Source organism: Atractosteus spatula, chromosome 5 (assembly GCF_055471065.1).
Source record: "Atractosteus spatula isolate fAtrSpa1 chromosome 5, fAtrSpa1.hap1, whole genome shotgun sequence".
NCBI lineage: Eukaryota > Metazoa > Chordata > Actinopteri > Semionotiformes > Lepisosteidae > Atractosteus > Atractosteus spatula.
This window is the reverse complement of record NC_142710.1, coordinates 15,403,303-15,426,737: the sequence shown is the minus strand read 5'-3', so window position 1 is coordinate 15,426,737 and position 23,435 is coordinate 15,403,303. Positions and strand designations below refer to the sequence as shown.

The 23,435-nt window shown below is 43.0% G+C and overlaps 2 protein-coding genes across 3 annotated transcripts in view; both read right to left on the bottom strand.

The window, feature by feature from the left end:
• Nucleotides 1–885: 885 nt before the first annotated feature.
• paox (polyamine oxidase) lies at nt 886–7,709 on the bottom strand. Its single transcript, XM_088917315.1, has 7 exons — nt 7,251–7,709; nt 5,250–5,739; nt 4,601–4,791; nt 3,730–3,985; nt 3,355–3,467; nt 2,447–2,601; nt 886–1,511 (listed from the first exon to the last, which is right to left on the bottom strand). The coding sequence occupies exons 1-7, from the start codon at nt 7,411–7,413 to the stop codon at nt 1,359–1,361; spliced, it is 1,521 nt and encodes a 506-aa protein (XP_088773441.1). The 5' UTR covers nt 7,414–7,709; the 3' UTR covers nt 886–1,358.
• A 5,771-nt stretch (nt 7,710–13,480) lies between these two features.
• Nucleotides 13,481–23,435, bottom strand: part of rassf4a (Ras association domain family member 4a) — a 30,956-nt gene continuing 21,001 nt past the window's right edge. For both annotated transcript variants that reach the window (XM_088916097.1, XM_088916098.1), the window contains 8 exons: nt 22,830–22,975; nt 20,047–20,114; nt 19,046–19,212; nt 17,635–17,736; nt 16,976–17,027; nt 16,406–16,527; nt 15,250–15,347; nt 13,481–14,855 (listed from right to left, as the gene is read on the bottom strand). In XM_088916097.1, the coding sequence (XP_088772223.1) occupies nt 14,783–14,855; nt 15,250–15,347; nt 16,406–16,527; nt 16,976–17,027; nt 17,635–17,736; nt 19,046–19,212; nt 20,047–20,114; nt 22,830–22,975 (828 nt within the window). In that variant the 3' untranslated portion in view covers nt 13,481–14,782. The remainder of the gene's footprint in view (nt 14,856–15,249; nt 15,348–16,405; nt 16,528–16,975; nt 17,028–17,634; nt 17,737–19,045; nt 19,213–20,046; nt 20,115–22,829; nt 22,976–23,435) is intronic.

Below are 23,435 nucleotides of genomic sequence, written 5' to 3'. Positions count from 1 at the left end.
GTACTGTATTAGCTGCAGTAATTGTAGCTTTTTTTTAAAATTGCAAACATAATCTTAGTTGTGTTTTAATAACAATTAACTGTTTGGTTCAATCGCTCAATTAGCATTTTTGTTTGAAATTATTAGAACAAGGTATGAGTAGTATTGTGGAAGATACTAAAAAAGTCGGTTTGGAACTTGCAAATGCTTCTAAATGCTGTTATGGTTTTAAAAACCTGTTTTCTTATTCATTTACACTCACATTTACCCTGTCTAACACCTGGAATATGAAACAGTGTGGTCAATAATGTCCTTTAGCATTTGTTTCACTATTTCAGAAACATTCTGATTATTGTTCTTTGAATTTTGGCAAGAAGTAGTAGGAGTGTTAAGTGTTCATATAAAGTTATGAGCTATGAAAAAAAAAGCTTTGGACAAATACGTTTTTTGGAAGAATTATAGGAAAAGAATATAAAGGTCAGTTTTATAAATGTCGCTTCAACCAATACATTGGGCCTTTCTCGAAAAGAGTAGGGGTTAATTTCCCATTGGCCCTTACCAATCATGGCCTCCTAATAATCCCCATCTCTGAATTGGCTCTGTTCTCCTCCCCACTGATAGCCGATGTGTGGTGAGCGTTCTGGTGCACTATGGCTGCCGTGCATCATCCAGGTGGGGCTGTACATTGGTGTGGGTGTAGGGGAGTCCCCATTACCTGTATAGCGCTTTGAGTGGAGTGTCCAGAAAAGCGCTATATAAGTGTAAGCAATTATTATTATTTTTAATACCCCCCTTTCCCTTCACATATCATTGTCTTGACTGTGCATCTAGATAGAAAATAAAAAACAAAGAGTGACACACATATGAATAGATGCCAAGTATTATAAATTCCAACCTGTACAGCTGCCAATGAGGAAGTTTTTTTTTTATTTTGAGTTTAGATGCAGATGGGTTGATAAACAATCAGTTTAAAATTGATTCCTTTTTTGATTGATGATCATATGCAATCAGTGCACCAGAAGAAAGAAGAATGTATACAGTATAAATATATATATATATCATGATCAGATGAAGTTCATATTTTCTTACTGTTTTTCAGTGTGATGCTGAGGATTTCATGTGGTGATATTAGGAGAACACCATTCATTTTAAAAATATTCAACACAAAGCACCACCAATTCAAGTATCTAAAATACTTTTAAGTAACTGAATACATTTTAACAGTTTTTTATCATCCTTTTGGAACTGTGCATATGCGATTGTTTTTCAAAATGTGCACTTAAAATCTCAGAATATAAGGCACTAGATGTCCCCACTGTTTCCAGTCTATCGTGCATTCTCAGCGGGAGTGAAAGACGTTCTCAGAGACTCTTAGTTCTTCACAGCCTGGAGCTGAGCGGCGCAGATGGAGGCGAGGTGGTGTGGTGAGCGATGAGCCTGTCTGCCTCTCTCCACCCTGCCAGCAGGGCCCCGTGGGTTGTGGAGAAGAACGACTTGCTTGTGGCTTCGCCAGCAAAAAGCACCTGCAGTGGCTGAAACAACAAACACACTATTCTGAAGTAATTGACGCAGCGCCCACCTGAGGGTAAAAACACTGGGGCAGGCTGAGTTCCATCATTGGCACGTACAGTACAGCACTAGCATGTGGCTGTGTCACAGTAGTCATTTAAAAAAAGCATGAAAACAATACAGGGTGTAGGGTGTAGCGATTCTCTTGATGTGAGTGAAACCCACAAAGAGTTCCATTTCTGTAACAGATTACTCAGCACACTGTAAATCCAGGAACACTCACACAGGACCTCTAGGCATTTAGAAACATATACAAGGGTGATTCAGCTGAAATGTCAAAGAACAACTAAATATTAAATAACTACAAGCATGCATGCACAAACACGAATAAGTAAGGCAGTTTAATTTCCAATACCTTATATTGAAAATGACTTTGAAATGAATTGTTATACTGCTTTTCAACTCAAAGGATCCAGAAATACATGACATATAGGAGGGGACACACGTCATCTCGCACTGAAGAACCAACTGGGTGATACAGCAACCATTCTGAACCAGCAGCTGCACTGCCCAGGTCAGAAGAGGAGTGAGAAACTGCTTTCTCACTGAGATCAAGGGGAAACAAGAGGGCAGCTTGTTCAAACTCAGAGAGAAAGTCAGCAAGAAACATCAAGGGTATCAACCCTACACTTAGGAACAGTGCCATGGTCTATAATGACCATGTTTAATGACTTATCTGAAGGGTGACACTTCCTATAGCACAGAAAAACATACTTGTAAGTCTAGGCTATCTTACACTGGGGCTAAAGTTTGGACATTCTGGTGAAAGGGAAGAGCACCACCACCTGGTCTACCAACACAAACTCTGAACAGACTTCCTCTGCAGCTCTGACTGCCAAACCCATGCACGTTGCTCTGTTCTTCCACCTTTACTTTTAGATGGGTCATATGACAGTACCTCTGAATGCGACTGCTTCAAAGGAAGTGGCTCGGCGATGCTGTCAATGTCAGATGCTGAGCACCCCACCGCCACATAGGAGTATGACCCACACGTGTAGGGGTCCAGGTGCCACTGGGATCGCAGAATCCTCTTTGGGGTGATTACTGGGTTTCCTGAAGACAACAAAGATGATGTGCACATGGATCCTAATTTCAAGCTTCTAAAGAACATACTGTACACCATTTTCCCAGACTTGTGACATGGGAGATGTCACACTCTATACCATAAGGCAATATCCACTTAGTGTCACACAAGTTGCTGCCAGCTCAGAGCATCTCATTGACTGACTGTAACCTGTATGCACCTGTAAATCACTACTGACTCTGTCACCTGTACGCACCTGTAAATCACTACTGACTCTGTCAGCTGTACACATCTGTAAATCACTACTGACTCTGTCACCTGTACACACCTGTAAATCACTACTGACTCTGTCAGCTGTACACACCTGTAAATCACTACTGACTCTGTCAGCTGTACACACCTGTAAATTCACTGACTCCATCACCTGTACACACCTGTAAATTCACTGACTCCATCACCTGTACACACCTGTAAATTCACTGACTCCGTCACCTGTACACACCTGTAAATTCACTGACTCCATCACCTGTACACACCTGTAAATTCACTGACTCCATCACCTGTACACACCTGTAAATCACTACTGACTCCATCACCTGTACACACCTGCAAATTCACTGACTCCGTCACCTGTACACACCTGTAAATTCACTGACTCCATCACCTGTACACACCTGTAAATCACTACTGACTCCATCACCTGTACACACCTGCAAATTCACTGACTCCGTCACCTGTACACACCTGTAAACTCACTGACTGACTGTGTCACCTGTACGCACCTGTAAATCTGCGAATGACCTGTGTAATAGACTGCTTCACTTCTTCCTCAGAGAGCGTTTCCATGTACTCCGATTCTTCCCCAGCAATCCAGCCGCACAACAGATGCCCATACCTAACCAGATGGAAAAAAGGAATTGAAAGAATTCCGTGATTTGTTGGGAAAAGATAAGTTTTAAAAGCAATTCCTCTCAAGGGTCACAAATGGCTTCTGCTCTAATCATCATACGGAAGCATTCTGATATCCACTAAGATTTTTATTTTACATGAATATTAAATCAAAGATAAATTAGCTTATCACCCATTACCGACAGTTTTCCAGGCTAGAAAAACTAAAGAAGAAACTAAAAGAAGCTTTAAAGAGCTCCCCAACTCACTTTTCAGTGGGTCTGAGAACAGTGAAGCCGAACAGTTTCTTCATCCAGTACTTCTGCACATCTGGCACCACGTCAGTGACAGAGGACTCGTCGTCCCACACAAAGTAGATCACCTCGCAGCCTGGCTCCCAGAAGGGCTCGTCAAACTCCAGGAAGATCTTGTTGTTGGTCCCGAAGCCCATTCTCTGGATGGCGTGTGCCTTACTGAGGGGCAGCGCTGGGCTCAGGAGCGTGTCGTGGTGTTTTTTGAGGTAGCCTTAAAAAATGAACAAAATACAATTTTACAAAATGAGGGCAGTGTATGGCAGTAACAACGGCCAGTCCCGTACATTTCTACAATATCAATATCCTACAGCAATAGTGCAAAACCCAGGAGTCCCTATGCCATGTCTGTGGAGTGAAAAACTGGACTGTCATTGATGACAGAGCCAACTGACCAGTGTCATCTTCTCCACAGTCCTCTTCACAGCCACTCATTTGAAGGCACTAGTGAAACATACCAGACACAGGAGAAAGCAAGAACATATACCGTAACTTACACAGCTGTCTTGGACTGGCCTCCTCTCGATGACACTCATCTTGGCTGCGACACTTGACAGAAGTGATTTAAGTACAAACGCCCAGTGTTTGGAGCATAATGCACAACGTGTCATGAATCATGCAGCCTACATCTCCTCTATCACCTGCCTTTGCAGCTGTCTTGCAGTGATGACGAGGAGAGCAGGGATCCACACTCCCCAGACTGTCTCGTTTCAAGTTCCTGGTACCACGATCCGTGGAGTATCAGAGTCACAGCTCAAAACGGGCTTGAGAAGGGACTGAGCCTCCCAGTTTTCTGGGAAACTGCAACCTTATTGTTTCAAAGCCTTACCTAATGGAACAGTGATGATAACGTGGTTTGCTGGGAAGGTTTCTCCGTTTTCACATTCGATTAGAACGGGGAACGTCTTCCCTGCCCTTCTAAAAGCGCCACCCCAGTGGATACATCTGACCGGTCTGCTGTACGACACAATTCCACGTGGTAGTTCTTTCATCATGGCATCTATTAAGCCTTCATAACCTCTGAAAGAAAAGGCCAAATTAAAAAAAACAACAACAACAGAAGAAGCAGCAGCAGAGTTCGATTAAGTTCTTATCTTCTTAAATTCATCTATAATGTCAAAAACTGTTACATTAAAAAAAGCAAAAGCTTAGGTGTCTTTTAAATGGTAATAGACTGTATTCACTAAGGAACAGAACCAGGTATGCTTTCACCAGGCGCGAGAGTGGCGAAGCAGTGTGAACCGCCATCGAAGCTACGCAACCTGAGGTGTGACGTGGTGTCATACAGGACTCAAGTGGTTTGATTGGAACAAAAACGCTAGGACGTTTCAAAACGACTTCTCGGACGTTTCCAGCCACATTCCGCTTGGGAGTTCCCTGCGCTCGATGGGAATGCCGCGACCTTTCAGAGACCGAGGCAGGCCAGCGCTCGGCGCTGTCAAGGCCCGCAGAGCGGGAAGGCGTCCCGAGCGGCTCACCTGGGGAAAGTGCAGTCCAGACCTGGCAGGGTCTCGTACAGCCCGTAGGCGCCCAGGCCCACGCAGTCCATGCTGTGGGCCCCGTTGATGGAGCACTCCAGCTTCAGCAGCACGCTCGCCACGGCCAGCTTGAGGCGCCTGGCGGCCGGGCCGTCCCTCCACTGGGCCGCGTGCCGCGCCAGCTCCCCCTTCAGGAACTCGCCCACGCTGGGCACGGGCTCCCTCTGCTCTGCGTGAAACCGCTGGCTCTGCTGAAAAAGGTCCATGAAGAGCGCGGCGACCGGCTCCGTCACGTCGGGCCCCAGTTTCCTGCCCGAGCTGCAGAACCAGTTGGGTTTGAACGGCGGGTGACCCCCCACATCTAGTGCCTGGTTCTGCTCGCTCAGAGCCTCTTCGTCCAGCAGCCGGTACTGGCAGGCCAGGCGGAACACGGGATTCTCCTTGGATGGGCCGTGGATCCAGTTAGCGCCAATCTCCACGATTTTATTTCCTTAAAAACACACAGGTAGCGAATGCCACTTTGTCCAGAGGTGAGCCAATAAATCCAATACAAGTCAGTTAAAAATGTCTATCAGGATCATGTCAGTCTTTAACTGTGTATCACACAAAGTGCAGAATGAGAAAACGGTAGGAAAAAAATAAGAACAGGATGAAACAGGAGGAGGCCCTTCGGCTATTCAAGCCTCTTTGGTAATTAGCTGGATGAAATCCACAGCTTGGTAAATTACTGTGTCTTGTAAGAAGCCAGGGTATTGGTAAAGGGTGAGGCTTCTGTGCAGCTTATTCCACAATCCCAACACACCTTTGTGTAAAGGAGTAAGATAAGCTTTTATTTTCCCCTAGGGGAATGGATACACAGTGCATCTAAATAGGTCACAAAGCATCAGGGCGGAGTGGTGGCACTGTGGCTAAGGATCTGCGGCTGTGGTTGGAAGGCTGCTGGTTCAAATCCCACAGCTGGCAGAGAAATCCTACTCTGTTGGGCCCCTGAGCAAGGCCCTTAACCCCAACTGCTCCAGGGGTGCTCTCCAATGGCTGACCCCAAGCTTCTCTCCCTGTCTGTGTCTCATGGAGCTGGGGTATGTGAAAAGACAAATTCCTAATGCATGAAATTGTATAGGGTTAATAAAGTGATGTTATTACACAAGCATAAGAGCCTCCTGTTTTTGGTTTTAACACTTAACATAATATCCTGCCTAGTCTGTTCATGCACGTTGAAATGTATTGTCAGGTGGCGCAAACACCTGCAGCACCCTCCTCAAGCCCAAGGCATCCTATCATCGTGACTCGTGTTTATGGTCATCACGGAAGGGACCTGCTTTAGGTAAGGTGTAATAAAAAGGTATAGGAAAAGAACTCTGATCTCTTGCTTTGGCTTAAACTGGTAGATAAGGGCGATTATACACAGTACAGTTGAGATGAGTTATGCAACTTAAACTCTGGACGTCGTTTATAATTAAGCAACAGTACATTATGCAGATCAGACAAGCGAGCAAACGGAGATTAATATGTAACGAGTCTAGCGCCCTTTGTTCATTCTAGCCGCACTGGAGGCGTACATTATGCTTCTCGGCCCCCTCATTTCCTAGGCCGTGCTGAGCACAGGAATACTTCCCGCGGGGGAAGGAGCCGAGATTGGACGAACTGCCTGTCTGTAACATAGAATGTCCCCTGCAAAAACACGATAAAACGTGTTCGGGTTATACAGAGAGACTGGTGAGCGAAAAGAGCTGGAGCTGCACCAGCAGACAATTTAGAACAACGTGACACCACCAGCACCCGCACGTACTGCAGACTCAGGGCTAACAGCTTGTTTACTACCGTCTTTCTAGCTCAGCAGTGGATCTTCCGTAACGGGCGCCCCTCAATAATATGTTTTACCGTTGCCATAAAAAAAAAACTTCTTCTCGTCAGCAGCTTACGTTGTAATGTTGGACCGGGACGAAATTATTATTTGTTCTCCTCTCCGGGATGCGAGGAGACGCCACCCTGCACACTCACCTAACCTCGTCGTTTTTATCCTCCCACCGCTTCTCTGAGTGGCTTCGAGTATGCGGACGTTTTTAAAACCATGCTTGAGCAGCTTCTGGGCAGCTCCTATCCCCGAGATACCGCATCCAACAACGACGATATGGGAATCTAGACCGTGGTAGTAGCAAGCCATTACGATGGCAAGCTTTCACTTGCGTCTTCCTATACGATGATGTTCCGTGCGCCACGTCCACTAGCAGAGAGCCATCGCAGACGTTAGGTACGATTGCAGAAAGCGGCAGCAGCTGCTTGCTTCTGTCGAGGTCTAACGACGGTTATGTTGCCTTTCAAGCCTCTAATTTCTGCACAGCGGCGACAGACTGCAGAACGCGACCCCCTGCACACGCTCGAGCCAGAGTTCACGTCGACACGTGACAGAGCCGCTATCTCTCAACCTGTTCCCGCACCGAGCCCGCTGTTGTTCAGCCAGTGAATAGCTGTGTAAAAGAGCTACCGCTTTCTAGACCAGCGGGTGATCTAAAGCTTTTTCAAACGTAGCGGGTGCATCGCGGTACGTTTTCGTCCTGCTTTTGCCAGCTATGTGTAATTTTTCTGAAGGATTTTCAAGTACGGGAGAATTTATCACGACCACGTTTTTACTACCGATCTGTATGTCCTTGGAGTATTTTTTAAGCTAATGAGAGCTTTTTTTAGACGATATGTTTATACAACGTCAGTGACATTTATAAATAAGTTTATTTTTAAAATGCATGCATACGATACAGTGATGAAAGTTGATTTCTAAAATTTTGTTCCGTACTGGAATCGTACAGATTTTATCCACTTTGAATTTGGAATACTTTTCCTCAAGAGGGCGCTAAAGAGCTTCCCTGCAGAGACGGGAGAAGTGCCCAGTGCTTTTTTATTACTCTCCTAACTGCACCGCCCAGACTTGACGACCGAACTTCGAAATCTGTGAACCTGAACAGTGTGTCTGTGGAGTGTTTGCTATCAGGGGTTTGTAGGGTTAATTACAAAACAACCATTTGACAATGCTGCAAAGTTCAAGTTATCAAAACACGGAAACTTTGATTTAAAACTACATTTCGAAGTTCTCCGCAGTCTCATCAGTTTAAGATTTTTTTTTAAAACATCCATATAATCCCTGAAACCCTTGGCATGAAAATGAAGGGCGACGAAATAAAGTAGGGGGGCGGAACACCTGTACCCAGGGCCGTGCTGGTGAGGCTGCACAACTACCGGGATAGGTAATGAAGGTAATGGAAGCGGCCAGGGCCAAGAAAGAAGTCATTGTGGAGGGGAAAAGAGTCTCCATCCTCCGAGACTTCTCGGTCGAGGTGCAGAAAAAGAGAGCGGAAAGCGCCGACGCGAGAAGCAGGCTGCGTGATGCTGGACTGAAGTATCCCACAATCATTAACGTTTTTGATGCCCTGGGGGGGATCCACTACTCTTTCCAGCTTAGAAGAAGCAGAGAACTTCCTTAAAAATATTCAACAGCAATCCTCCACGTCTGAACAGAATGTGAGAGGTCCGCTGATGAACGAGCAGCCTTGGCTTTAAGTTTGTACTGTAGATCTGACCCAGCAGAGAACTGAGCGGTTATGCCTGCGGGTGGAACCTTCTATGACGTTTTAAATGTTTTCTATTTTTAAGATTCTGTTTTTTTATATTGATGTTAATGTTGAAACATACTGTAGATGATACGGTTTTGTATAGAAATTTAAGACTGTGACGAATTTTTTTGGCGAGGAGTAGACAGTTCTTGTTTTTAGTGTAATAGTTGAGCCCCCTATAACTGAGGGTACCTTATTGCTGACTGCCGCAGCTTCGTGACTAGCGGCAATCTTTAGTTTCACTTCTCTGTCAACTACGCAGAGAAGCTAAACAATTTTGTTGGACCTTTTCTTAGTTTAGTTTGCAGACTGAGTCTAGCAATCTTGTTCTAAGACTGTTCATTTTGTCTTTATCACCGTTAATCGATGTTCAGAAGATTAACAAAGTTCCTTTTTTTCTTTCTTAAATACCTGACAAGTGCTGTTACCTCATGTACTGTATGTGGTCACAAACTGATTTTTTCCCTTTTTTCCCCCCCCCAAGACATTTTCCCCCTTTTTTTTTCTTCGAAATGTATGGAACAGTTACGTGCAGCTGCTCTATTTGCTATTTACTGTTATGTTGCATTATACTGCGATTCAGCCACCGCGTTACCGTATTAGAACTAACAAAACACCACGAATAGTGTTAAGATACGCACTTGGAATGTAACAGGGGTGAATAGCGTAGTTACAAGGAAAAAGATTCTTAACGTCCCGAAACGAGATAAGATTCACATAGCATTTTTTACAGGAAATTCACTTGAAAGATCTGGAACATAAAAAAAAACTTAAAAGGGAATGGGTAGGTCAAGTTTATTACTCATCATTCTCCACCAAAAAACGAGGTGTGATTATTCTCATTCATAAGAATCTCCAATTTACAGTCAATTCAACTTCTGTGGATAATGAAGGTAGAGTGGTACTAGTTAAGGGATTACTATATGGGGAAGAAGTGGTGATAGGATGTATATATGCCCCTAATGAACAAGATGAACAATTCTTTATTGATGTGTTTGGACAACTCACTATTATGGATTGTAATAATATTATCCTTGCAGGAGACTTTAATTTTTCCTTCTGTCCTAGGTTAGATAAGATGCCATCTGCTGATGTGCCATCATCTAAAACATCCATAAAATATCAGCACGCTTCAATCCCTATAAAACCACGTTTACATACAGTACGGCTCGCGCTCTGTAAGACTGCGTTTACGTCAAAATTGTGGGATTAAGCAGGGGGATGGCATTCTGTAAAAAGTGCAGATTGAATTTCTTTTAGGAATGTCAAATCTGTTTTCACGCAAACTAAAATGACTTCTTGAGACAGATGCAAAGCTTTCCTGTACTCTGTACCTGGACACCCGCTGTACCCCCGGAAATAATAGATAATACAAACGCAATGCATTTCTATGACATATCTTGCAATAACAGCCTCACCTCACTATGCCTGACCTTAAACCCCGTGTTTATGTGCGCGCCTGAAATAAAGATACTACAGACAGAAACGTGCCGCCTTCTGCGCCTGGTCGCTTCCTCCCCGGAGACAATCAAGTGAAACTTGTATTGGGCTGATCAATAAAATGATGCAAAAAATGATTTAATTAAAGTCTCGTTTTAGATGAAGTTTTATTCACTGCTCCAGAATCCTGGGTTTAATGGTGGTTTGGGGGATTTGGTGGAGTTTGTATGTTCTTCCAATATAAAACACATAAAACCATTAGAAATGAGATGAGGACATTTGGTGCTTCCATGTAGTCTGTTTGATAGTAGGTACGTAATCCCAGGAGCTGATTTGTGAGAGAAACCAGGGTATCAGCTTTAACGACGTGGCAGGCTAACTTGTTCCACACTCCCACACCCCTTTGTGTTAAGCTTCGAAAGGCTTTCCCTGTAGTCTCCACTTGTGCCCCCTGGTTCGTGGTTCACTCTTATGACGGAGGACGCCCAGGTTAACGCCCTGATGAACTCTTCAGCTGCAGCCCTGCGATAGACTGGCATCCCTCTGACCGTGGGTCACGAAGTGCTGAGCACAGAGGCGCGGACATGTGCAGCTGGGAGGGACTCTCAGGGGGACCCTCCAGGAGACCGTGACAAGATTATACCAGCATCAGCCCACAGAGCTGACTCGTGACACCAGCTGTGGTGAAGGGAGGACTGCAGCACAGCTCTCAACAGGAAGTGAAACTCCTCAATGGCTTAAGCCCTGGAAGCAGGCGGAAACCAGGCTATTTAAGTCAATTGCACCATTCAGCCATTGAGGGATATGAGAAAATGAGAAACGTTACAAATGAGAGGAGGCTACTCAGCAAGTCTAACCCATTAGGTAGTCACAAGGTAGTTGGATCTCTTTTTTTTTCTATCTGTAATACCCCAACATCCCACAACTCCCTACAGCTCCCCAACATCCCATCTCCCTGCAGCACCCCAACATTCCACATTTCCCAACAGCTCCCCAACATTCCACATCTCCCTGCAGCACCCCAACATCTTACATCTACCTACCTTGATAGATAGAAGTGGAAGATTCAATAAACCCCTCATCCACTGCCACTGAGACTCAAGGTCAAAATGTGTGAATGCAGTAAGGGCCTCCATTCCATGACATCTCTGCAGCTGCTCCCAGAGTCCTGCTGTCGGACGGGGGGGTGTCTCGTGTGTTCCAGGCTCTCCACCCCTCAGTACCTTCAGAACCGCAGAGAGTGAAGGGTCTGCTCTTTTTTGTCCTGGATGACTCCCAGGTACCACTGGAGTTTGCTTAATTAAAATATTTTACTTGTTTTCAGATTTTCCACTGACAGGCATGTCAATGTGTAAGACATAACTAAATTGTTAGGAGTTGTAAACAGACAATGTAAAGGGTCTAATTAAGACAAGATTAGCAGATCTGTCAAGGACTGAACAATTTAGCAGTGCAGTTATTTTCCCAAGAGCTCATCTGAAGTGTGTTAGTTCTGTTCTGCAACTGCTCAAAACAACATGAATGAGAAACAAGCCGACTAGCCACAACCAAGAGGGAGTACTGAGTCCTGTCACTCCCTCACTCCGCTTTGCTTCCGGGGGTTTTCCTGGGAAAGGAAACTGGGCCTGCTCTCTCTCTGGAAGCCCCCATGGCGAACCCGCTGGGGTCAGGGCCAGGCAGCCTGGATTTTACCTTCGGATTTGTCCACAGAGACGCTGGAAAAGCCCATGGGAAAAAATCGCAGAGCTCATCAGGTTAAGCAAAAAAAAACTATTGTACCGCACTGAACCTGGAAACGGAGGAAATAATAGTGCTAGTGCTTTAGTTCCAGCCTCAAAACAAAGAACAATAAATATATTTAAGAGCTTTACAATTTTAAGGAGAAATGTAGATGAGTTCAGCATTTCGAGCACAGATACGGGATCTGTAAGAGGCAAGAACATTTTAAAAATGGTCACTTTGTCCTGGCTGCCTTGACCTCTCTGTAAGTGTTGTGACTCCTGACTCTCTGCTGGGAAAAACGTTCTGCTCACTGTCCATTTAATACACGATTGCCATCATTAATTAATAATCAAACATTCAGTATGGTATTTACTAAGTCATTATGAGTTGTTTTCTTTTTAGCAACTGTAACTATATTTAGTTTTCTTATGTGCCTGCCTTACTGTAAATCTTTAGAAACACTCTGACAAACTGGATTCAGACATCTGTAAGGCAAACAATTTCTAACAATAACTGAGCCATTTCACTTCTAAAGTGATGACCAAGGTCTTCACTATTTCATGGTAGACTTGTTATTGCAGCCTATAATTTAATCCCACAATTATCAGTAAATGTGATTAACATAAATCCAGGAGCCGATAGCTTTCCTTTTAGTCACCACAAGGACGTGTTTAAAAAAAAACTGTAGCTCATAAGTGAAATTACTAGCAATGCTTACGAAGTCTGAGGAAGTGCAATGTCTGGTGTGACTTTCACAGGATTAAGATCTCATGATTATCAGACTCAGTTCCTGGGGTGCTAGCTGTGTGGAGTGAGAGTCCTCTCCTCATGCTGGTGTGGGTTTCCTGCGGGTGATCTGGTTTCTTTCCACACTCCAATGACATGCTGGCAGGTTAAATTGCTTCTGGGAAAACTGGAGTGGTGTGAGTGAGTGCAAGTCTGGGACTGTGTTTGTGTCTGTGTGTCTGCCCTGTAATGGACTGGCATCCTCTCCAAAGTGTACCCTGCCTTGTACTATTGCTTGCCAGGATAGGCTCTGGCTCTCCTGTAACCCTGTACTGGATAAAACAGTTAGAAAATGGATGGATGGTTAGGTGGCCTGTATAATGGAACTAGCAAGTACTGTATTTATATCATTTGTGGTGCAAATACTTACAGAATGTTCTGTAAGAAAACATTCAAGAACCCAACCCTTCTCCTAGCATTAAACAACACACTGATTTTTTTTCCACAGGATTAAAAGCTTATTATTTTCAGTTGCACTCCAGTTACAGGACAAAGAACTTTTATAGATCTGGCTCCACCGTATAAAAACTAATATGAACCTCAATAAACTGCAAGACGGAAGTCTGCAACAGTCAGCACTATTATTGGAAAGTTTATAATAGGTATTATTGCGAAGCCTTTAAGAAATTTAATAAAATCCAGAAATCGGTGCCAAAATTATGGTATGGAGAACACAACTTGTATGATGCTTTCAAATAGCACTTTATTTTCAGTTACATTGCAAAACTCACAAGCACACATCAACAGCAGATCATACTCCAAAATTTTCCAAATGCCTCAGAGCACCACAATCTCGTGGAACCTGACAGTATTAGGCCACCAGCAAAGGCTGTTAGTATTACTGATCCCCAAAAAAGAAAGCCATTACGTAAAAATGGGCATAATAATAGTGTTAAAGAGAAAAGCAAACATTATACACATTATACTCAAGCTTTTTTTCCATTAAAGAAAGGATGCTAAAATTTATGGCTTCAAAACACTAAGATGTGCAGCGCTCTTACCCAGCCAGCAGTGCAACACTTACATTTGCCGTATACAGTATCTCTTACAACAAGTGCTTCTTTAAATGGCTTTCAAATGAGAAATTTAGAAGATGGAAACAATCATAAATTAGACAAAGTACAGCAGAGACAGACGGTTATCAGTGTAATGACTAGAGCAGACCGAGTCCTGCAATGTTGCAGCAGAGACTGACTGAAAGATGGTCACAAGTGCACAAACTACACTCAAAGCTTTATTTGCAGAATGCGTGGCAGGACTAACAATTCTGGAACTATTTCATGACTCTTCCTTTGAGCCTTTAGGCTTCACCACACGTTTCTCCCAAAGCAGACACTTATCTCTCCCTCACGTGCTGACTCAAGTACGCACACAAAGAAAGGCTCCGGGAGAAGCTTCTATTCCTGGAGCCTGACTGCTTGAGAGGATTGTGGCGTGGCCAGCCTCTGAGCAGCTCAGGCTACTGTTCATCCAGACACGTGAGGCGATATCGCTCACTGGCATCTCCTGGTCTTCATCCCGGCTCTCACAGCCTGTCCAGCAGGGAATTAGACAGGTGACAGACAGGCCTGCAGGTGACTGGAATACTGTACCTCTTGGTCTGCTTCATAGCAAACTAACCAAGGCTCAGGCAGTAGGGACAGAAAGCTCGAACAATGTAGAGTTATTTATGAAGTGATCTGATGGGAGTATATACAGTAGCAGTGTGTGCAGCTGTTACTCCCCGGAGGTCCGATATTTTGCCCAGGACTTCCAGTAAGAGCAGTATTACTGGCCATGGCCGAACAGTCAGACAAATCATTTCCTCTTAATCAAACAGTTTTAGTGATTTAGAAAATGACATCATGGAAAAAGTGGGTCTGCTTCAAGGAATGTAATGCTGTAGTCTGGATACACTTCATACAAGCCAGGCAACGGGGAATAGGAGCCGCAGAGGAGTTTGCACAAGTTCAGATTGTCATCCTAGCCTTCAAGCATGACTCACGAGTCCCGGTCAGTCCGTTCTGTAGTGTCTTCTAACTGCTGCAAGATCATGGACCTGAGGGCACTGTATCTGTGAACACAAAGGAAACAACAGAGGGGTTAATATATCACCTCCTGGGGCAGTGTCTCAAGGCAGTGCAGAATTAAGGCGGGGAGTGGGATTTGTGATATTCTGTTTGAGATCCACCATTGCAGGCCTCAGTATCATAAGTAAAACAGATTAAAATTGCGGTTTGTGAAAGTAATCCAAACTTGCTAAACTACACTGAGGACACTTCATCCTCCAGTAGGGCTGAACACGGTTGATAAAAACATATTAATGACTCCCAACAGTGTTCATGTGAGTGGTTATTCTGCAACAGCCCTCTAACAGAAGAGTCAGAGTCTAGTCTTCGAGCCTGCTAGGGCAGATTTCATTTCACATTTTACTTACAGTAAATTAACGTAAAAGCTGTAAAACTTACTTCTTTGTCAGTTTTACAATTTCCCTCTCCTCTTCTTCCTTTAACTTTTCAACAAAACTGTCAAGAACTGGTATCTCAAACTTTATATACTGAGCAACCTGAAGAACAAGAAATAATTAGGAAAGCAAGTTATAGAGATGGTAGTAATAAAGGCTTTGTAATCAAAACGATTCGTATAAACCTTTACTGTGTCTAACGAGTTGTCAAAATTAAGAAATGACAGTTTAATTCAGACTGGTTTAATAACTCCATTGAGTCACGCATTGTGAAAGAAAGCCATTTGTAGGCTGGCTTTTAATAGGACAAACAACTGTCTGTTAGCTACAATAAAGAGATGTTAAAAGTCATGGGACATCACTGAAAAGCTTGACCAACTGAAACTTAAAGCAAAATGAAAAACAGTGACAGCATCAGCAGGGTAGAGAAGAACTCAGAGAGCTTTATTTTACCATCATACAGGTGAACAAATAGGCAAGACCCTCTCCATAATGAGAAAAGAGGATGACCAAATACTGGACTTTTGGGGGGAATGTCTCAGAACTGCCAGCTCCACCCAGCCAGATTCATGCGAACAGTAGAAATTACAACATCATTACCCTCTGCCTGTCACACTAAGGAGCTCTACAAGTTACTGGTAATCCAGCTCAGGAATATAAAAGTTGAGCACTCTTTTAGCAGGGTCAGATTTGACCATTGCCCGCAAGTAAAATAAGCATGGACTTCTCAACAAACAAGGGGAATTATGTATCTTCTTGACAGTTTTAGAATGATTTTGATTAAATCTGATCCAGGCTGAATGGTGCGAGATCAACTACAACACAACTCGACTACAATGTGAGAACAATACTACATCTTCAGAAATCCCAAACCATTTTAAATTACAGTGCCTCCCTCAGGTACAGAAAGATTAGGACACTTCTGACAATAGAGGATATCAGGAAAACAAGTAGTGTTTCCTTCAATGACATTTCTACTTTAAATTAAGTTCCTTTTGGAGGAAATTGGTTAACAAAAAATTTGATCCAATTGCTAACATTTGGAAGACGACTGGCATTTTCTTAAAACTATCATGTAATAACTAAGAGCTTTTCTCTGCCTTTAGTTTGAAAATTCAGACCAGATGGTGTTTTAAGAGTACAGAATGACGTCCACTCACATCGTAGGTCACCTCCTCTCCCAAGTCCGTCTCCATCAGGAATATCTTGGAAATTCTCTCACAAGGGCCATACAGCAGTCTGGCTATCAAAGGATATTCCGTCTCCGTTAACCTGGAGCGTTCTGGGAGAATAAGGGGCATCTTTACATTGGTTTCCAGTGAGCTGTGTGTTTCAAGTTCTTGATTTAACTGAATGAAAAGGCTAGGGCATGACAGAAATGGCTGATTAAAGTTAAAAACGAAACACCACATACCTTTAACAAAGAATCCGAACTGGAGTGTTCCAGTGAGGAGAAAAGAAACGAGCTTGAGCAACATTTTACTCATTTACTGTTCAAAGCTTGTTGGCTGTGCCAAGCGGAGCTACAGCGTACATTCCACAACCCCCAGGAGCACAGCGCGGATAAGAAAAATACCCCTCCGCATTTCTGAGGTTTTCCGAGCACTTAGCAATGTACAGGGATTAGCTCAGAGATTTCGTCCGTCCGGAGAAGTGAGTGATGGAGGATTTAGCAGGGGGATTTCGGAAGGAATCATTAACTCAAATGATTTAAAGGCCAAAGAACTTACCGCCAGTTTCGTGAACCATGTAGAGTGCGAATTCTTCAGGTTTATTTTCTACCTGAGGTAGTTAAAACTGAGTCAAGAAAATGTCAAACACAAGCAGTAATAACAACTATAAAAAAAAAAAAATAATAATAATAATAATAATAATAATTTGCACATCTTGGGGTTTCATAGCCAGTAGAAACAATGTATGGAACATGAGGTCTAGAATTCCTTGGTTAAAAAGGTCTCTCCTGATTAGCGGATGCATTTTCTAGAATAGGGAATACTTGGTAGCAATCTAGGTTTTGCTGGTTAGTGAGGACAAAGGTCTCATTGTGAATAGAGTAACTTTTATGTTGTATGTTGTGTTGTGTTATTGTAAATAAATACTTGTTTACCCCAATTGGACTGCCTCTGATTTATTACTCCTTCACCAATGCTGTGACAGAGAACAAAGATCTCAAGCACCCGTAATTATACCAACCACTCAGGTATACTCTTTGCATATAATTATGTGGAGGAATAATAATGTCATTTTAATCCTAGATTAATCTGCTTTGTGTTTTCTGTAATTCTCTATTTTCTTAACCCCATTTTTCTAACAACAATGTAATAACACTCATCATCATCATCATCATCATCAGCTTCAAGGTGAAAGAAATTCTGGAAGCTACACTTACACGGAATTTGTTCAGTATTAACTTGAGGACTTGCGGTGTGGTCATGGTGCTGTTTACTCTCACATTGGTCACCGACCCATAGGCTGGAGTGAACACTGATGTCTGGAAAGTGGAAATGTGAACCAAGGGTCTGAGATTAGAGTGGAAAGAATGTGTTTCCATTAAGCTTTGCTGTAGGAGCACAACTGTTTGCCAAAGAAAAACAATTTCCCTGGACTGAAATCCTTGGGTCTACTGTACATAACCTGGGGATAACATCAGCAACTTTTCTGCTGCTAAAATTCCTAAAGATGATTCTGAGTCATCACATACATTGCAATGACACAGAAGAGAACAGGGTATTTTCTCACAAGGTTGGATCTGTCACAAAGCATGATGTCTGCAAAATAAGACGGCAATATAGAGGCATGCCTGTGCCTTAGGAGACAAATCATGAGAGGAAACAAGCCCGAACGAGCAAAAGAAAGAGAATCACGAGGGAAAAGCACACTGCTTATATCATTCTGGCATCATTCAAAACCACAAATTGCACAACTTACCAATGAGTTTAGTTTATTTCATGATTTTCCAAGCAACACGTGGCTGGCAAAATCACTTTCCAGCACAGTCAGTATTACTCAAATCATGCCTTAATACTCTAAATTTTAGTATGTTAAAATACAGCTGGTAGTTAATAAAATTGTCTGAGGCTTTTGCCTTGGTTTTATTGTAAAGCTCTTTGAGAGAATTTGTCAAGAGAGACACTGTATAAAGTGAAATATTATTTGAAAGCAGAGGAATCCAGTGTAGGGGCTGGCCTTTTGCAAACTCCAATGTCAAAGTGAAAACTGTAGGAACTGAGGGAAAAGCCGTGTATACGGAGAAATTTCATCCTTTTTTCTTGAATTTAAATGTTACAAATCAGTAAGCGTATACATGCAAGGATTTGTTTTTCCTCACCTGCAGGCAAGCTTGTTGCGCTCTCGTGATTTAGCACAGGACCCTTCTGCAATATGTCTGTTTCTTTCTGATCCTGTTTCTTCTAAAGCCGTTGATGTTAAAGCATGAGAAAAATGTGTCGATCTCAGCGTGTATTGTAGTGCGGGTCTTAAACTGAACTATCCCCTTTACCTTGAATACAAAAACCAGCTTCCTTTCAAGTTCCGAGCAAGTGTCTAGGGGCCTCTGCGAACTGTGACCTTGTGTACTGTGTCAGACAGTGCCAGGCCACAGGACACTGCTGCACGGCAAGCGCTGACAGAGAGCAACTCCACAGGAAAAAGCTGCTCCTCACCAGGTTAATCCCATGAAACATTCCATCTCAGGATGTGTTATTAAAGCAACATTTTAAACAGGAAAATATGTACTGCCGTACCATAATGCTAGCTAAAAATAACCACGGCCTGGGAGCATGTTGGACTGTTCATCTCACCTTGTGGTTATAAAAGTGGCCGTTGATTGAAAATCTGTGGCGTTTCATCCTCTGCAGCTCCCCCGGGCTGTGGAGCTTGGTCCTGCGCTGGACACTCACGAAGCTAGCATCACTCTTTGTTCTCATGAGCTGAGGAGTCTCCTCTTCCGAACCGCCCGGCTCGGAACCTAAAAAGTCAGAACCACAGTGTGAGGTGTGACATGCGTCACCAGTGAAGTACAGAACCTTTAATTAACATCATCGTCCCCTAAACTAAGAAAATGAGGTATGGGAGGAGGCAGTGAGGATGCGGTATTTTTTTTTTGTTCTTTCTGAAACAAACGTTGGCACCCAAATCCGATTATATCCCTTCCCAGGATGAAGACACAGCTTCCACGCTTGGTGAACAGGTTTGCCTTTATTTCAACATATCTCCGAGCTGGCACAGGGTTCGGAAAGATACAAAGAAGCGCATGCCTTAACTCGTTGAACTTTCAGTTGTTTGTGCACATCACGGTGAGAAATCACATTTTTCAAAATGAAGAGTTACAGAGAACTATTTATTTGGCATGTTTTCAAAAGGTTTATGTGTTGTTCATCATTCTCTGCTGCCCTCTGTTTAAAAAGGAAAACAAACACCCCAGCAGAGATTTGATCAGGGGTTTTAATCAGTGTCAGTTGTTCGATTCAAACGTTACGCAACTCAGACCTGTCTTTTTCAAGAGGCTGGTGCTTTTAGCATATTTGGGAAAACTGCCCATGCCTCACAGGGTTGTCCTCAATCAAACAAACATTTATATTCACGAAGAGTTGCCCTAAACAAGGCTACAATTTCAAACCTCACATAAATAAATACAAACTGTATAAAAGTATTCCAGACCAAAAAATAATTGTCTTTATACATATTATACGTAATCACTCCTAAAACACACAAAAAACACAAAAGACAAAACTGAATAGTTGAAACAAAGGTGGATGTTTGTAAGTAACATTTAGTTAACTATTTATACTGGAACACTTACTTGTATTATTTGGTGAAAGTTTTCCATTGAGGGAATAGTTATTAGATTCCACAGAAGGCTTCTCAGCTCTAAAACAAAGGAAAAGTGTGCAAGAGTGAGGTTGATGTTTAAGCATCTCTTGACTGATTTCAGCTTTTCATATGAATGGGATGCAAGACAGAAATGTACTGGGCCTAAAGTCCCCACATCACCACATTTTCCTGCGAGGGACTACAAATTATCCTCCAGTTTTATCGGTGTAACCTTGACTCCGTTTAAGGTGTTTGAAACGCAATAGGTCAGGAGCTCCCAACCTTGTTTAAGCAGAAGAAACAAAACCATGCAAAGGCTCTTGTCAAGTGACTAATTCATTCAGGTAAGGGACACAGGTAAAAAGAGCTCAGCTGGAAAAAAAGGCCTGCAGGTGTGCAGGTTCTCAGGACCATGGCTGTACTGTTACATGCCTGTTCAGTTATGACAGCAAACTAAACCTTTGCCTGTTTCATCTAACTCTAAACAGACATAAACAGTTGCACAGGTCGCAAACGACAAATTTGTGTCATTTGCTCTAGGTCTTTCATAAGTCAGTAATATTTACAGTATTTTTATGCCGGTACTCATTTGACAGTGCAGGTCTACCTCTGCTGGTCCAGTAATGGTTTTAGTTGGCTTGCAGCAGTTTGCTTAGTTTCGTTTGCAATTCGCATGACAAGGTTTGAAAAACATTTGCTTCCAGGCTGCCTGCCCTTGCATGAATACAAAGGTCCTTTATCCGACAATATGCTCTGCCAATCTCAACATTTTTCCATGAATATATTTAGAGTCAACAAAAGCTGATATAAAGCAGGATATGTTGTGGTATTTGACATTTTGTTCTAGGATCTCCTTCATGTTGTTGACAGCAATGTCAATCGTGACAATCTCTCATCTTTCAAGACTCCAGGTGCCTGAATAAAATGTGTTTTTAAAGCCCTGTGTTGAATTGTCAGTCTGTATTGGAGTCTGAAATCATTAGAATTAGAACACTGTGATTTGAACAGGAGGGAATTACAATAGTCTTTCGGTGTGCAAGGCACCCTATTTGATATGTTTCTCATGCACATACCAACTCTATCTAATGTCTACCCACCACCTGTAGTCAATTCCCATGGCAGTATCTCCTAGTACATTGACAGCATTTCCTGGCAAGTATCTTCACCAGAGCGCTTGATGAATGGGATTGCACAAGCGCACTTCTGCCTGCTCTTCTTATGAGAGATGACGGATGAATCAGAGGGTGTAGCTCTTTGGAAATTGCTTTGATGTAGAACAAATAGCACTGTTAGCCGTTGTAGGCAGAGGCAGAAGTATTAGAAGTACTAGAAGCACTTAAATGCTGCGGCCTGGTCTTATTCTACCAAATATACTTAAAAAATTAATTAATTAATTGCTTACACTTATATAGCGCTTTTCTGGAAACTCCACTCACAGCACTGTACAGATAATGGGGACTCCCCTCCACCACCAAAAAAGAAGATCTGTCATTCAAAGGCTGTTAACAAAGCTCTGCTGGCAGTTTTTCAGAAGTTAGACTCACTTATACCATAAAAGGGTGTCAAAACCAAACCCAGGAATGATCAAGTTCCCAGTTAAAATGACATTTCCCGGAGAAGGGATGCAAGGCAGTGGGAAGTGGCTGATGGATAGAAAACAGAGAGCACAGATAAACAGGGATGCGATTAGTGTACAACTACAGGGATGTGTGTTAGGACCACTGCTTCTCCTGCTTCGTATCGATGGTCTAGATTCTGGTATAGGGAGTACAATTGTCCGTTTGCATTTTACGATAAATTGGAGGATCAAGAAACACAGCAGAAGATACAAAAAAAAATGTAGACATGAGCATGGTATTAGCAAAGAGTCAGCAAAAACACTACAACCAGTCCTACCACAAAACACAGGATGTGTATTGTAAGGAAACTGTTATTTCCGACAGGAGAACCAGAGGATATTGGAACTAGAATATAGTGCCCTGCGACTCCACAGGCTTCTCCAGCAGTGATGCAGCTTAGTTCCAGAGACAGGAGTGAAACTCGTATTCAGTTTGGTTACCCTAACAGCAGTCCTGGATTATTCACCGTTTGTATGGCGTAAAAAGCCTTTCAAGGTGTAAAGGAAAGAAGACCCAGGATGGGAGATGTGGTAGGCGCTAGGAGATAAGGTGTATGTGTGGCTCTGAATGAAAACTTGACAAGGTCACATAAGTGTGAAGCAGAGAGAAAAGTATACATAAAAAAAAACAATATAGGTCTTTTTTTCCCTTCACAAGCTTGCTAACCAAAAGATATTTGCTTTTTTGGGGATGTATAAAATTAAATTCCGCATTTTATTATGTTACAGCCGTACATGGCACTAGTCAGATCAATGCGTCTGCCAATTCTTCTTATTTATTTCTTTCCAGCTCTGCTTTAACAATCCAAATCATCTTATGATTGGATAAACATCCATTTTGACAGCTGTAATGAAAACCCCCCAGTCCCCAAGATCCTGAGCTGCCTGTCGCCCCTGAACTGGAAAGAGAGTGACGTACAGCTCATACAGTTGCAGTTACAGCTTTCACACAGATGAGCTCAGGAGAACAACCAGCAGATCTGGCTCTAGAGGAGACAGAATTCTGCACTAGGTAGGCAGGTACGTGGCCTATATAAAAGCCCACATTGAACACGAAGAACAGGACAACGCACAAGTCAGCAAAATGTATAGATTAACAAAGAAAAAAGCAAATATATAGATTTATGAAAGCATCCAAGCAGCCCCCCTCTCACCTGGTGAAGTCAGTCTGGTCCAATCTCCATTGTCCCGTGGTGGAGAGATGGATTCGCTCATTGTCGTCATGCATTTGAAGTCGAATTGGCCTTCTGAGACCCCAAGAGATGTTAAGTAAACCTTCAATGATCAGTTCGCCTTCATCCTGCGGCCACGAAAAAAAAAAATCATAGTAATAATAATTGACATCAAGGAGAGGAAATCCTGCTGGCTGAGGTCTATCCTAGCGACGTGCAGGTCTACGTGCGCCGGAGCAGTGATGTTGCACACGCCTTCGGATCGGAAGAATAAGAACTGTGGAAACCTGAGAAATCCACTCGGACACACTGGCCTTCCTCTGATCGGAGCCGAGGTCACTCCTGGCCTCGGAATAATGTGAACCATAATGAGACGTGACCACCAGAGCTCTGCGGACAGTCACGTACACACTATTCCCAGCATCTGATTCGAGCGCTTGAATTCAGAAAGTGGAATTTATGAATAGTTCTTCGTTTTTACATCAGAGGAGCTTCTGGTTTAGAATTTTCACAGGTCAGTAATGACAGAATTCAAATCGGTATCACAGCCAATACTGAGGCTTTGTCACTACACTCTGCACTCTGTGG

Bases quoted from the DNA above. Each gene is read 5' to 3' on its own strand.
- paox (XM_088917315.1), bottom strand. From the start codon at position 7,413: ATGGCTTGCTACTACCACGGTCTAGATTCCCATATCGTCGTTGTTGGA. The intron at 4,792-5,249 runs GTGAGCCGCTCG...CTTTTCTTTCAG, and splicing joins CTGGACTGCACTTTCCCCAG to AGGTTATGAAGGCTTAATAG. The intron at 3,468-3,729 runs GTGAGTTGGGGA...CCATCTGGTTAG, and splicing joins GTTCTCAGACCCACTGAAAA to GTATGGGCATCTGTTGTGCG.